This window comes from Calypte anna, chromosome 1 (genome assembly GCF_003957555.1).
Source record: "Calypte anna isolate BGI_N300 chromosome 1, bCalAnn1_v1.p, whole genome shotgun sequence".
NCBI classification, from domain to species: Eukaryota; Metazoa; Chordata; class Aves; order Apodiformes; family Trochilidae; genus Calypte; species Calypte anna.
This window is the reverse complement of record NC_044244.1, coordinates 168,892,979-168,907,113: the sequence shown is the minus strand read 5'-3', so window position 1 is coordinate 168,907,113 and position 14,135 is coordinate 168,892,979. Positions and strand designations below refer to the sequence as shown.

The 14,135-nt window shown below is 40.0% G+C and overlaps 1 protein-coding gene across 1 annotated transcript in view; it reads right to left on the bottom strand.

Annotated features, from left to right (window-relative positions):
- GTF2F2 (general transcription factor IIF subunit 2) overlaps positions 1-14,135 on the bottom strand; it is a 95,609-nt gene that overhangs the window by 41,851 nt on the left and 39,623 nt on the right. The window contains exon 6 of the mRNA XM_030469181.1: positions 11,197-11,278. Coding sequence (XP_030325041.1) covers positions 11,197-11,278 — 82 coding nt within the window. The remainder of the gene's footprint in view (positions 1-11,196; positions 11,279-14,135) is intronic.

The following is a 14,135-nucleotide window of genomic DNA, read 5'->3' as shown; positions in this document are numbered from 1 at the left end:
ATGCAAGAACACACTCAAAACAAAATTGCAAACTAAAGTTAACACATCCCAAACCTTCACAATTACAAGGTGTTGTCAGAAAACTGCTCAGTTCCAGCTTTCTGTCAGAAAAGGAGAAGGAGGGAACCTTCCTGTCAGGGAAGGAGGGAACCAAGTGGCAGACAGTCTGCAGCACTCTCACACTTGCCTGTCAGGGCACATCCCAGCATTCCATGTATAAAGGTAGCTCAGAAAACCCTTCTCATTCCATTATCAGGCATGGATAAAGCATATCAGCCCTACAATGTAGGGGTTGGTCTCTTCTCCCGGGCAACTATCAGCAAGACAAGAGGGCATGGTCTTAAGTTGTGCCAGGGGAGGTTTAGGTTGGATATTAGAAAGAATTTCTTTACAGAGAGGGTGATCAGACATTGGAATGGGCTGCCCAGGGAAGTAGTGGATTCTCCATCCCTGGAGATATTTAAAAAGAGACTGGATGTGGCACTCAGTGCCATGGGCTGGTAACTGCAGCGGTAGTGGATCAAGGGTTGGACTCGATGATCTCTGAGGTCCCTTCCAACCCAGCCAATTCTATGATTCTAAGTCTTGGACAGGCTGCCCTTAAATCAATAAAAGCATGGTAGACTTCCTTGGATGTTACTTTGAAAATAAATGTACAACAGTATCACATGGACACTGTACACCAAACACACTTAAAGCCAGATCTGTGATACTCCTTACCAGTGCAGAAGCACGTGTGTTAGGTCCTGCTGCTGTTGATGGCTTAAATAGCACAAAATTTGCAGCTAAGCATTGCAGCTACTGAACTGACAATGATTAAATCACAGCCAAACCCACCAACTGCAAACAAAGGAGGCAACAGCTTAGCAGAAACACCACAATAGAGCCTAACCAGAAACCCCAGGAACTGTATGACTATTGTCTACAATGCTCACTTAAGGAATTTATTTCACTGAAAAGAAGAAACCAACTTGTGAATTTCAAACTGAATGTAGCAGACTCGGAAGGAAGGAATTCTTCCATGAGTTGCACATCACTAGCATTGACATTTAAGTCACATTCTGTTGAAAAAATGCCATTTCAAAGAGAACCCTCATTCTCTCACAGTCATGTTGGTCTTGCAGCAGTAAGAGTTAAAATAGTAGCATATATCTCTCTCAAAGCCATAAGTAGTGTGTCTATATTTAAACACAGGCATGGGAAAAAACAAAGAATTTGAAAACCATTGTTTTTATACTACTATTAAATCTGTGCATGCACATGAATGTATGCAAGAAATATTTTAGGCTGTGGTCCTTAAAATTAACCTCTCCTTTTAAGCTGTGAAAAGTAACATTCTGTAGAAAAGCTTTCATGAAAAATGTTACTGAAAATTATTTGTACTAGATTTTATAATTTAATGAGAATCCATATGATTTTAAAGTTCTCTCACTGTAACTGCAACAGAAGTATAATTTGTTGGCATCTAACAATTCTTCTCTTTTTCTCTATCCTGATAATTCCAGGAAAAAAGTGATTTTAAATATTTGAGATAACTGAAATTCAAATTATTTTTCAGTATCTCTCTTTCTTTAGGGAAAACAAAAAGGAACTTACTATTCTTTTTCATTTTATGATGTTCATTTGAATTGGTACTGGGACTCCCAAGCCATTATAAAAATTCCTCAGACTCAGGTATTGGCAGAAGGCTGCACAGTATTCTCTCATGTTAAATGTTTCAGGACTGCATCGAGTACAAAGGGATGGCTGCAGAGTTTCAGTATGCTATATGAATATCTGAAGTATTTATAGATTGAAAGATTCTTTCCTAAAATGCAATGCTGAGATTAATTGCTAAAGCTGGAATCTTTCCCATCCACAGATCCTTAGAGGAGCATGGGAGACACCTCCCTTTGCTTCCCCCCTGCTGGTCCTGTGGCACCCAAGGAGTTAAATTCCCAGTGAAGTTTTGCCAGGTCTTGAAGAGTTAAATCACTCACTGACCACAGGGCTCCCCAGTTTGAGAAGCTCTGGAGCCCTACAGGCAGACATTTCTGCAAAGAAAAGAACCAGAAATAGGGGATAGATGGTTCGTCAACTGAGAACTTGTTTGAACTTGGAAACATCCCAAATAACAAGAGCTATTTGGACAGACACATATGCACCCTGCCACCATTCAGGCCATTGTTTTAGTGTCTTCTTGCAGTGTCAAATATTTCAGAAATACTTTAATAAGGCAGGAAATCAATATGTCACCAACAGAGCTTGGCACCTGGCCATTCTAACCTTTGATGATGCACCAGGATAACGTTCAGTAGCCAGTGATATCATAAAATTTTTAGAGTTGCTTGGCAGCAGGGTAAATGTTGGACAATACTTGTCTACTGATCTCTCACAAACTGCAAATATCAGCAGTAGCATGTGAACAAAGTTGCTTAAAAATAGAAGATGTGCTGTGGTGCTGACATTCTACATATTGTGTAAATTTGAGCTCGTCAGCCTGGTAGTTGCCAAAGCAGTTTTGCAGATTCCAGAACACCAGCAGTACTCAGTATGACTGCAGCATCTGGCATGGTGGCTAAGAGAAATCCACGAGCTCCAGCAAGCTCTGCTCTGCACCAGAGAAAATTCAGATTTACATACAAACTCTGACATTAATGTAGAAACTGCCTTTTTTTAACCCAGTTGGCTATCTCTCACCTTCCCTGTCAGGGTGAAGCATGATTGTAAACTAAAAGAACAGGGTAGTATGTCTAGTAATACAGGATAAGTCATGCTCTCTAAAACTGCACTCTCTTTTGGAGTTTTTCACCTATTATAGCATAACTTTCACACTACAAATGGAAAAGAAGATGAAAAGAATGAACTGGTGCTGTCCTGGGAATGGAAAGGATGTCCCCAGCTGGTTAACTACAGACAGAACTTAGTAAATCCCTCCTTGAAATGTGGAAAACACCTTAAGAAGAAGAGACATCTTTGTAATTGCTCTAGCCCTGGTAGTAGTAAGATAAAAGACCTCCAGCTCTGCATGACACCAAAGACTTTGGTTTTAAGAAAACAAGTATGTGCCACTGACATTTAGGCTTTCTGAAAATAAAAAGTACCCAGAACTTCTGGTGATAAGCACTGGTACAGAATAAGGCTTTTTTTCAGGCTGAAGAAGCTGGCTATGACCAAAGCCTGAACATATTCCAGGGTGATTATTTTTAGCCTCACCCCTTTCAGGAGATAAAAAGGAAATGGGAGCTTGTTGGCTAATTATCACAAAGGCAAACTAGATATGTTCTTAAATGCAATGCCTCTGATAGCAGGGGGAAAGGAGCAGTGTAACCAGCAGGAAAGAAATACTGTGTCATTAACTCAGTGTTAAAGAAACAGGACAATGAGAACTCTCTAATTACATCTATTGATTTCTTTCCCTAGGGTATAAGGAAAAAAATCCATGCACTATTTGCCATAAACTCTTCTTCAATGTGCATCCCTAAGCTTTTCTCTTTTTTTCTGAAAATGATCATCATGCCAGGCTCCTCTCAACAATGCACCTTTCCAAAAGGCACAGAACACATTCAGTATGCTCATTATTAAGATGCACAAGAGCACCCCTGCAGCATCTTATCACACAATTTGAATTCCAGAGAAATGCAGGGGTGTGTGGATGTGGTCTTGGGCTGTTAGGTGTAGGTGGCCCTCCCTGCTCAAGCAGGGGGATTGGACCAGATGACCTCCAGAGGTCTTTTCCGACCTTGAGCATCCTGTGATTCTGTGCCTGTCACCTGGAAATGATGATATTCAAGAGACAGAAAGAAGGTAAGTTTCATTGAAACAAAGCCATTCTAAGGGGGAAAAAATAAAAAGCAGAATGATAAGTCTCCAACAAAAAAATTATTCTTTTCAACTCTGTCTCTAGGCATTTGCAAAAGAAAGGAGACTAGCATTCAATAAGATCAGCAGTCTTTCCCAAAATTTAGAAAACTAAGAGTTTCCCATAACTAATATGATTTATGAATAAAAAATAATAATAATAACTAATATGAAGTATATTTTTAAAAGTTTAGAATGTTTAATGTCTCCTTTCTTCTATTTTTCTCCTGCTCCCCTCCCCCAAAATCAGCCCAGTACACCTGGCTACTTGAAGCTGAAGACAACAATGAGACAAAACAGATCTGGTAATCTGCATCCAGCTGCAAATTTAAGAGAAACATTTAAAAATAAAAAAAAAAAAATCTGCTGCACTAGGAACAGTAGTTTACTTCTTATTTATTAGCATAATTATGATGGCTGGGAGCAGCAACCAAAATGAGGTCTTCTCATATCACTGAGTAAAAAAGCATGGCCATATGAAAGACCTATTAGAAACCAGTCTCAGAACAGCACTTGTAAGAACAGTAGAAGAAGACAGACAAAATGGGAAGAACAAAAGACAGAGCAAAGAACCTCAGAACACAAAGACATACATAGCAAAGCAACAAAAGCAACTCCTTGGACCTCTGAAATGGGGAACAGCCATCCCTTCATGCTGCTGTACTCATCACTTCAATGCTTTTTTCCTTACTTGTTCCTCTCCATTACTCTATTCAAAAAATGTGGAAAATGGACAAAGAAACGTAAGTATCAGTGTGCCTGCTACTTTGCAGTCCAATTGTTCACACATAGAATGGTATTTTCTTCATTTATAAAAGCTGGTGGGTGTCCAGGAACATAAGGGAAATATAAAATACAGCTCTCAACAGTACAGCTTAACCCTTATGAACACGATTATTAGATAATTTTCTACAAACTGCACATTATTCTCCAGGAAAAAGAGATGGGAAATATTTTAGCACATGGGCAAAAAAAATATTTTTTTTTCCTTAATGATGAGTTACTGCAAACATTCTATGGAATGTCTTTGTATTATGATAAATTTTACATCGAGACAAAGAAATTGATCTTTGGTACTTGAAAAATCGAGGTTGCCTTGACTGATTGGCAGATGCACAGCTTTGCCTAAAAATGGGCTCCCACTTCAAACAAACTGAACAGCACTTGTGCAGTGTGTCAGCTTTTGTTGAAAATGCACCAATGTATTCATTAATATTTATTCTGAAAGGGAATTCACAACCAACTAAGCATATCTACAAGAATATAGATGAAGTGGCATGTGGGTCAAATTATTCGTTTTCTTTTGCTAGTAGGGGGTATTTGAGGAAAAAAAAAGATATAGTGCTCATTTCCAGCAATATACTGAACTGTCACTCAGTCAATACTTTCAGTATTTTAGAGAAAATGAGCAACCCATCTGCATTAATTAACCTTCCCTTGCTTAGCCTAAACACCCAAATGTCAGGACTTCTAGTGGCCTACATAACACAGCTGGAAAGAAAAATGACTTTGCAAACACTGAAGTTCATTAATTATTCTAGAATGATTTGCAACTCATTTCTCCTAAAAGCCTGCCTTGCATAGTTCTTCCAGTTGCTTTTTCATAGAACCATGGAACAGTTTGTCTTGGAAGGGACTTTAAAGATCACCTGGTTCCAACCCCTCTGTATGGGCAGGGACACTTCCCACTAGATCAGGTTGTTCAAAGTTCCAACCAACCTGGCCTTGAATACTTCCAGAGATGGGGCAGCCAAAACTTCTCTGGGCAACTTGTGCCAGTGTTTCAGCACCCTCACACTAAAAGAAAGTTGCCACGTTGGCAACAATAATTTTCACTAATGATATATATATATTTCTATGATATATTTCTACGTCACTTAAGAGAATTACAGAGAGTTAAATGCAGAGCTAAATGTCAGCTCTTCTAGACTTCGTGTAATTGTAGAACTCCTTTTTTAATTTTATTTGCTGTTACAGTTTGGGAGACTTCATTATTTCAGATTATGTACAGTTATCCACAGTCTCCCAAAACCTATTTTGAAAGGCAATCAGCACATCTGAGAGGGGAAACGGGGCTTTGATTTTATCCCATTTTTTTCCTAGCATTCACTACTGCTGGAAAAATGCCACCAAACTGCATTCAACTATCACTTGAGATGCACTTTGCATGTACCTCCAAAACCTCTCCTAAGAACCATGAGCCTGGTGCCCAGCCACCAGCAAAAGATGTGAGCAGACCTGGAGACCCTGTTGGAGCTCCTCAACTTGACAATGTCAGTTTGAATTAGAGCTCTGCAGAAGGGAGATTAATCTTCCAAAGATTATGTTTGGGTTTGGTTTTTTTTTCAATCAACTATTCCACAAAACAAAATGTAGTTTGAGATGTGTTCAAATAATTTATATGAAAAAATAAATAATTATTAAAAAGTGCTTTCTGTGAGGAAATAGAGAAAAAGAAACAAATAGAAATGGGAAAAAGGAAGATAAAAAGGAACTGGGGAAGAAGCAGCTTTGCTGTGATCAGAGAAAAGATCAGAACGGATGTGGAAATCAGTGCAAGGATGAGAACAGGTAATTTGGCAGAAAGAACACAAGAATAGGGGTGGTGTGTGCCACTCCCCCATTTTCTCTCTTTTGTGCATAGTAAAAAACCCTAAGGAGTACCAAAATCTTATTTACATCTCTTTTCAAGTAATGCAGAGACTGGGGGAATCCTAAATGTTTGGGGGGTCTCCTGTCTCCTTGAGTTCCCCCACTCCCAGTGCAGATTGGTCATGGAGAACCTCTCTTTGGGGAGTTGTTAACCCCAAAGTGATTAAGCACTGGGACCATGGAATGAGCGTTACAAAAATAAAAACCTCTTAAGCCTCAGAACAAATTTAAGGGACAGATAATGTCTCCTTATGGTGGAGATGTTATGTCCTTGCTATGTCCTGCAAACTTGATCATAGAATCACAGAATCATAGAATTGGCTGGGTTGGAAGGGACCTCAGAGATCATCAAATCCAACCCTTGATCCACTACTGCTGCAGTTACCAGCCCATGGCACTGAGTGCCACATCCAGTCTCTTCTTAAATATCTCCAGGGATGGAGAATCCACTACTTCCCTGGGCAGCCCATTCCAATGCCTGATCACCCTCTCTGTAAAGAAATTCTTTCTAATATCCAACCTAAACCTCCCCTGGCACAACTTGAGACCATGCCCTCTTGTCTTGCTGAGAGTTGCCTGGGAAAAGACACCAACCCCCCCCTGGCTACCCCCTCCTTTCAGGGAGTTGTAGAGAGTGATGAGGTCTCCCCTGAGCCTCCTCTTCTCCAGGCTGAACACCCCCAGCTCCCTCAGCCTCTCCTCATAGGATCTGTGCTCGAGTCCCTTCACCAGCCTGGATGCCCTCCTTTGGACCTGCTCCAGGACTTCGATATCCTTCCTGAACTGAGGGGCCCAGAAATGGACACAGGACTCGAGGTGTGGCCTCACCAGGGCTGAGTACAGGGGCAATCAAGCAAAGTATCAACCAGAAAGAGGAGCACAGGGACAGGATCTCCTGGGACACCACACAGCAAAAGCATTTGCAGTTGAGAACAGAGTCTGCCTGATTGTTTTTTTTTTACCACACAGTCCAAGTATTTTTAAGTGAGTCCATGAGATCCACACCCACAAGATAGGAATTAGGACAGGTGCTTGGTAACCATATATTATTTTCCAACCAGACACAATAGCAGCACCAGCAGTAGCTGCAAATGTAAAACTAACCATTAAGGAACTAATAAGAACAAATAGATTGTTAATAAAAATCTTGTAGGCAATTCAATAGCATGAAGTTTTCCTAGTGCAGGACTGGAGGTGTTTCAGTGCATTTGTTTCCCTTTTAGAACTTGAAGTTTAGGAAAAACAGAAGAAAATAAATAAATCTGCCAACAACAAAACTTCCAGAATGGAAAATGCCAAATGAAGGTTAGGCAACCTTTGTCCTACCTTTCTGACAAGTTATTCCCAGATGCCCATTTTTACCTTGTATTCAAAATGTTCTGAACATCAGCCATCTACATTCTTCCTGTAACCAAATCAAAGGTTGCCCGCTGGGGAAAAACACCCTCCTTCCATTTGCTATGTTTGACAATGTTTTCACCCATGCATCTCACCAAATTCTGTGCTTTCATCACCCATCCTTAAACCCACAGGTCCCACATCTCTCCTACCTGATAGGGTCAAGTAGAGGGGATCCATATCTGAATCTAATACCAAGGAGTGAAATAATCCCTTTTGGTCACTGCCAGCTCTCAGAAAACAAATGATCACCATTATTTGACTGTGCAGCTTAACTTAATTTTCTAGATCTTCAAAGTTTGAAGCAACTGCATTTACCTTTTAATTTTATTTCCTTCCCAACTGAATTTACTATTGTAACACTTAAAGGCTACACAACAAACTTGCTGTTTTATCAATATTATCAAGTCCACGTTTGGAGAGTCTCTCTCATGTAAAGCATAACAGTGAACAGAAAAGTGAATTAATAGGCCTTAACAGAATTCTGTAACTTATGCATTTCATCTTCTGTGTTATCACTTTTGAAAAGCACAAATAAATACAGACTGCAGAATGCTGAGGGTAGAAGAGTAAAGAGAGTGAAAAGTTAGATCCTAGTACTCAATTACCAGAGATGGTATTTAGACATAAGCCAATTTCTTCTGAGGCTGTGATTGCTAGGTCTGCAAAATCTCATGCTGATTTCCCACCAGATAAGGTATTTTTTAATAAAATTTTTGGTTAAAAGCAAAAAGTCTTTAGCAACATGAGAAGTTAGAAACTAGGCATACACAGCTTGACACTTTTTCCACAGGAAAGAAAAAAACAAGGATACCATGAGTTTTCAGCTGCCAGTGCTTTCAAACACAAAACCTGTCTTTGTGTCTGTATTTCTGTTGCTCCTAAAGGACTTGAACATGACAAAATCAAAGACCAAGAGAGGGTGAATGCATTCATGCATGACAGAAAGAATGCTGAAAAATTCAAAGTTTGGGTAGTATGTCATGAAAGACATGAGTTTCTTTTTGGTCTCCTGCTGTGGGCTTACCAGAAGCAGCTTATCTGATCAACTCATAGAAGACTGTGTACAAAATGTTAAAAAAACACTTAGATCAGGCAATCTGTGATTAAAACAATTATGAAGCAAATATATGCCACAGACTACAGTTCTGGGACTTAAAACTGGCAGATTGAAATGAGCTGTTTTCTGGTAACATCACATTTCCTTCAACTCCATCTCATACTGATGACAAAAATCATTACAGGAATCTCAGAACAGTCTGAAATGAAGCAATTCACTGTACAGAAACAAACTTATAGAATCATAGAACTGGCTGGGTTGGAAGGGACCTCAGAGATCTTCAAGTCCAACCCTTGATCCACTACCGCTGCAGTTACCAGACCATGGCACTGAGTGCCACATCCAGTCTCTTTTTAAATATCTCCAGGGACAGAGAATCCACTACTTCCCTGGGCAGCCCATTCCAGTGCCTGATTACCCTCTCCGTAAAGAAATTCTTTCTAATGTCCAACCTAAACCTCCCCTGGCACAACTTGAGACCGTGCCCTCTTGTCTTGCTGAGAGTTGCCTGGGAAAAGAGACCACCCCCCCCCTGGCTACCCCCTCCTTTCAGGGAGTTGTAGAGAGTGATGAGGTCTCCCCTGAGCCTCCTCTTCTCCAGGCTGAACAGCCCCAGCTCCCTCAGCCTCTCCTCATAGGGTCTGTGCTCGAGTCCCTTCGCCAGCCTGGTTGCCCTCCTTTGGACCTGCTCCAGGACCTCGATATCCTTCTTAAACTGAGAGGCCCAGAACTGGACACAGTACTTGAGGTGTGGCCTCACCAGCGCTGAGTACAGGGGCAGAATCACTTCCCTGGTCCTGCTGGCGACACTGTTCCGGATACAGGCCAGGATGCCATTGGCCTTCTTGGCCACCTGGGCACACTGCTGGCTCATGTTCAGCTTCCTGTCAATCCAGACTCCCAGGTCCCTTTCTGCCTGGCTGCTCTCAGCCACTCTGTGCCCAGCCTGGAGCTCCCCATGAGGTTGTTGTGGCCAAAGTGCAGGACCCGGCACTTGGCCGTGTTGAACCTCATCCCATTGGAATCAGCCCAACTCTCCAGTCTGTCCAGGTCCCTCTGCAGAGCCCTCCTGCCTTCCAGTTGATCCACACTCCCCCCCAGCTTAGTGTCATCTGCAAATTTGCTCATGATGGATTCAATCCCCTCATCTAAATCATCAATAAAGATATTAAACAGAATTGGGCCCAACACTGATCCCTGGGGTATCAGAATATGGTACAGATTTGCTAACAGCTAGGATATAAAGTCTCAGATCTCGGTGAACACAACAAGGAAATGCTGGAGCAGTTCAGATGACAGAGGAGGTTAATAAAACATAGGATACTGTAAATGTAGTATACAATACAGAGAAAATAAACGAGGATTTGGAAAAAAATATTGCTTTGCCCTTTCTATACTTTTGATGACTCTAAAACTAGTCACAAGACAATTCTGTACCTGAAATATCCTGCTTTGCATTTCTCATAACAAACTCACAATATAAAAAAGTGATTTAATTAAACCCCACATGATTAATATATATAAGTATGTATTTCATATAATGCACAATTCAGTTCAAAATCTGATTACTATAGGACATCATTAAGTTAATTATCCATATGATATATGAATCACATGGTAAATTCTAGTTGCATTGGATTAAATTGTCAGAGGTCACTACATTATTTTGTTATATTTTTGTCTTCTCTTTTTCATGCTACTTCTGACATTTTCAGTCATTCTCTAGCAAGCATGCCAATTTATGACTAGCATTCCTCCCTTAACCTTTTCGTGTTTGGGGTATTTTAAGTGTCTTTTCAGAGGTGCTCTAACATGGCACATTGTTAAGTGGAATTAAATCTGGATGATCCACACAGAAGCACATATGCAAAAAACTTTTCCTAATTAGACCAATGCAAACTTTTAAGTCCTCAGGAAACTGAGCTTTAATCACGTTTGAATGTAGCCATACATTCCTACGTTCAGGTGGGAAGAGTCACAGCAGATCTAGTAAGAGTTCTGGACATGATGGAATGCAGAAGTCTACATCATCTCCCCAGACAATACCAGAGGCAGACACAAGCCCCACACCAGCCTTCATCCCTCCCCTACAGTAAGCAAATCCACCCCAAAAATAAGAACAGTTCCAATCCTGTATAAATCCTTTTAAAGACCATAATACTGAAGTCATCCATACCTGGTAAAGCAATAACAAAAACTATTAGAAGTCAGATATCACACATCTTTTGGTAATTAAGCACTCCTACCTTTTCAGTTTCATGTAATTTTCACTAGCTGCAGGCCTGCATTCAGCACGTTGCACCACTATTCCTTCCAAGGCAAGTTTATCTAGAAGGAGAAAAACAAAGCAAAATTGGACAATAAAGTAAGATTTGCCAACACAGTCAACATTTGAATTATTTTAAACATTTAATGAATATAGCATAACTACAAGCTATCAAATCTCAAATTAAGTTCTAAATTCTCAGCTATTTAAACACCACATAAGTAATTAGGAAAAATATGCTCCCACAGCTGGTATTCCTTAGACTTCCTTATTTTGCCATCAGATGTTTAAGAATCAATCACAAAGACAAAATTTTAAATAAGAGATGATAACTGCATGGTCCTCCTTCCTTTAGATAGTTGCACTCAGCTTATCTAGGAACATGTGCATTGAATGTGGTCAGTGACCACGAAAAAAATAATCTGCAAAGAAAACTCAATCATCAAAGTGTCAAAAATTATTGCAAGATAAAATAAGAGCCGATTTACTTCTATCTTCAGAAAAGGACTAATCTATTATTACAGATTTTTAAAAAATGTTCACTAAAGGAACATGATGCAATAAAGCAATAATGCCACACATGCTAGCATTTGGGGAAAAGAAATAAAAACTTACAGTTAGTAATCCAGTATATCACATACAAAAGTTTAGTTAATGGTGCTCCCTACACTCTGTAACACAGTCACTTTGTAATCCAACATGAACATCTTTTTGCCTCAAGCAACAATGACTAACACAGCAGTGCAGTGCAGCCCACTCCATAAAGGTGGAAAAGCCTAAAACTGAGAAGCAACTTTATGCAGGAAGAACAGAGAAGTGATGGTGGGCAAACACCTGCTTCTCTTGAGATTTTCTAGCACATAGGGTGTGGGGGACGTGTGTGTGTGACAACTTACCCATCTCTTTTGGGCACAGCCAGTGCAATATGTGTAAACCAAACATGTCTGGAACATCCTTGCATAACAAGAAAGGATGACCTTCAATTGGCTTGATTAGCTCTCACTTTTTAAAATGCTCTTCTAAGAGAGTCTGGTTGCTCTTGGTGTAGGGTGCTACACTCTCACCACCTACACTGTCACCACCACTTTCCGCTGGCAACTTGGCAGAAGAAAAGTCCTTAGAAGAATTGATGCCAAGTAACACAAGAGACACTGAGATGTCCCTAACCTTCACATTGCTTTGTAGACTGAAATATTGTTACACCTGGAATCCAAGTTTGCTCACTCTGAATAATACAGAGAGCGACTGCTTTGAAAACCAGGTATTTTTAAATTATTTAAGCTAGAATTTCCTGGTTTGATCCAAACTAAACCCTTGAAAGGAATAAGAATGTTGTACATTTTCAGGAAGTTTTGAGTGAAAAAAAAAAAATCTGTATTAAAATACTTGTGGTTTTACAAATTCCTACAATTTATGGTTGAGACAACATGGCAAATTTGCCTGACCACCTGTGTATCACTGACAGATTAATTTTATCCTCCTTCTGTACAGAAGATAGTAACTTATTTGTAGCTAAGGTGCTACTAATATTGCTACTTACTTTCTAATATGAGTTTGCCTTCAGTTTCTAGTAGTTGGTTCTTCTTATAACTTTATGTACTATGCTAAAGAGCCTTTTAGTACCTGGTGTTTTCTCCCTTTGAATGTACTTAGACCTATCTTAATCATTCTTAATCAAGTCACTTTTCAATCATCTTTTCAATAAACGAAGTAATTCAAGCTTATGCATCATCTCACCACAAAGCAGTTGTACCAAATTCAAATCAGGTTTGGATCTCTTATTTGCACATTGACTAATCTTGCAATTATGTTTTATGAATATGGAGACCAGTAAATAGACATAATACTACTGTACTGGGCCCCTCAGTTTAGGAAGGATATCGAGGTCCTGGAGCAGGTCCAAAGGAGGGCAACCAGGCTGGTGAAGGGACTCGAGCACAGATCCTATGAGGAGTCGATTCTATGATTCTATGATACTGGTCTTACTAAAAGCATATATGGAGATAAAATTACAGATGCAGGACTTTCTCTCACTTCACTACAGCCATCTCAGGATCATTCAGTAGAATCTCTGAATTCACTACAGACATCTCAAGATTATTCAGTAGAATCTCTCAGTTCAGTTGAGGGGGGAGTGTGAAAGACTTTCAGAAGGCAATTGGTAACATTTCTTTTAGGATTCAGTGACCTGCTCTGTTCTGGTGGGTTTACTGTGCTTTTGAGTTTTGGTTTGGTTTTTAGGGTTGTTTGTTTGGGTTTTCTTTTTGTTTGTGTTTTTGTGTTTTGGGGGTTTTTTTTGAGGGGGGTGGGTGGGATGTGTGGCTGTGTCCCATGGCTGTTCTTCATGCTCAAACCAGGTTAAGATCAATTTGTCTCTAAAATTCAGGCTCGGGGGACTGATGGAGCTGAGTGGCTATTATAACACTTATATCTGTTCTGACTCTTTTCTGAGCCTCACATTTTTCCTATGTACTCTGCATTCCCTGTTCCTAGGTGTATACTACTCTTTAGCTTGGTTAAAATGCAGTCTTTAAAGAGATTGTGTGAATTAAGTGATTTCAGCCACAGAGTAACAGTCCTGTCATAGTTACTGACAGCCTGGACAGCATTTGTGCCAATCCTGATACATTTTATAAGCAGCAATTCTCACTTACTACTGTCCCTCTTGCTAAACCTGGAGAAAGCCCTTCAAACTACACCCTAGAGGCTTCCTACTGATAATTACTTTCTGGTGACTGTCAGGCAGTTTTTAATCTTGTTCCGTGCTTGCTTTTTGGGGTTTTCTTAAGACATAAATCAGAATGCCACAAGATTCTAAATTATGTGTAATATGAAATGCTAAGCAGGCTGCAAACATGCTGGTACTTTCTCTAACTCAGTCTCCCAAACAAACAAAATTAGGCTTGTCTGACCAGAAAA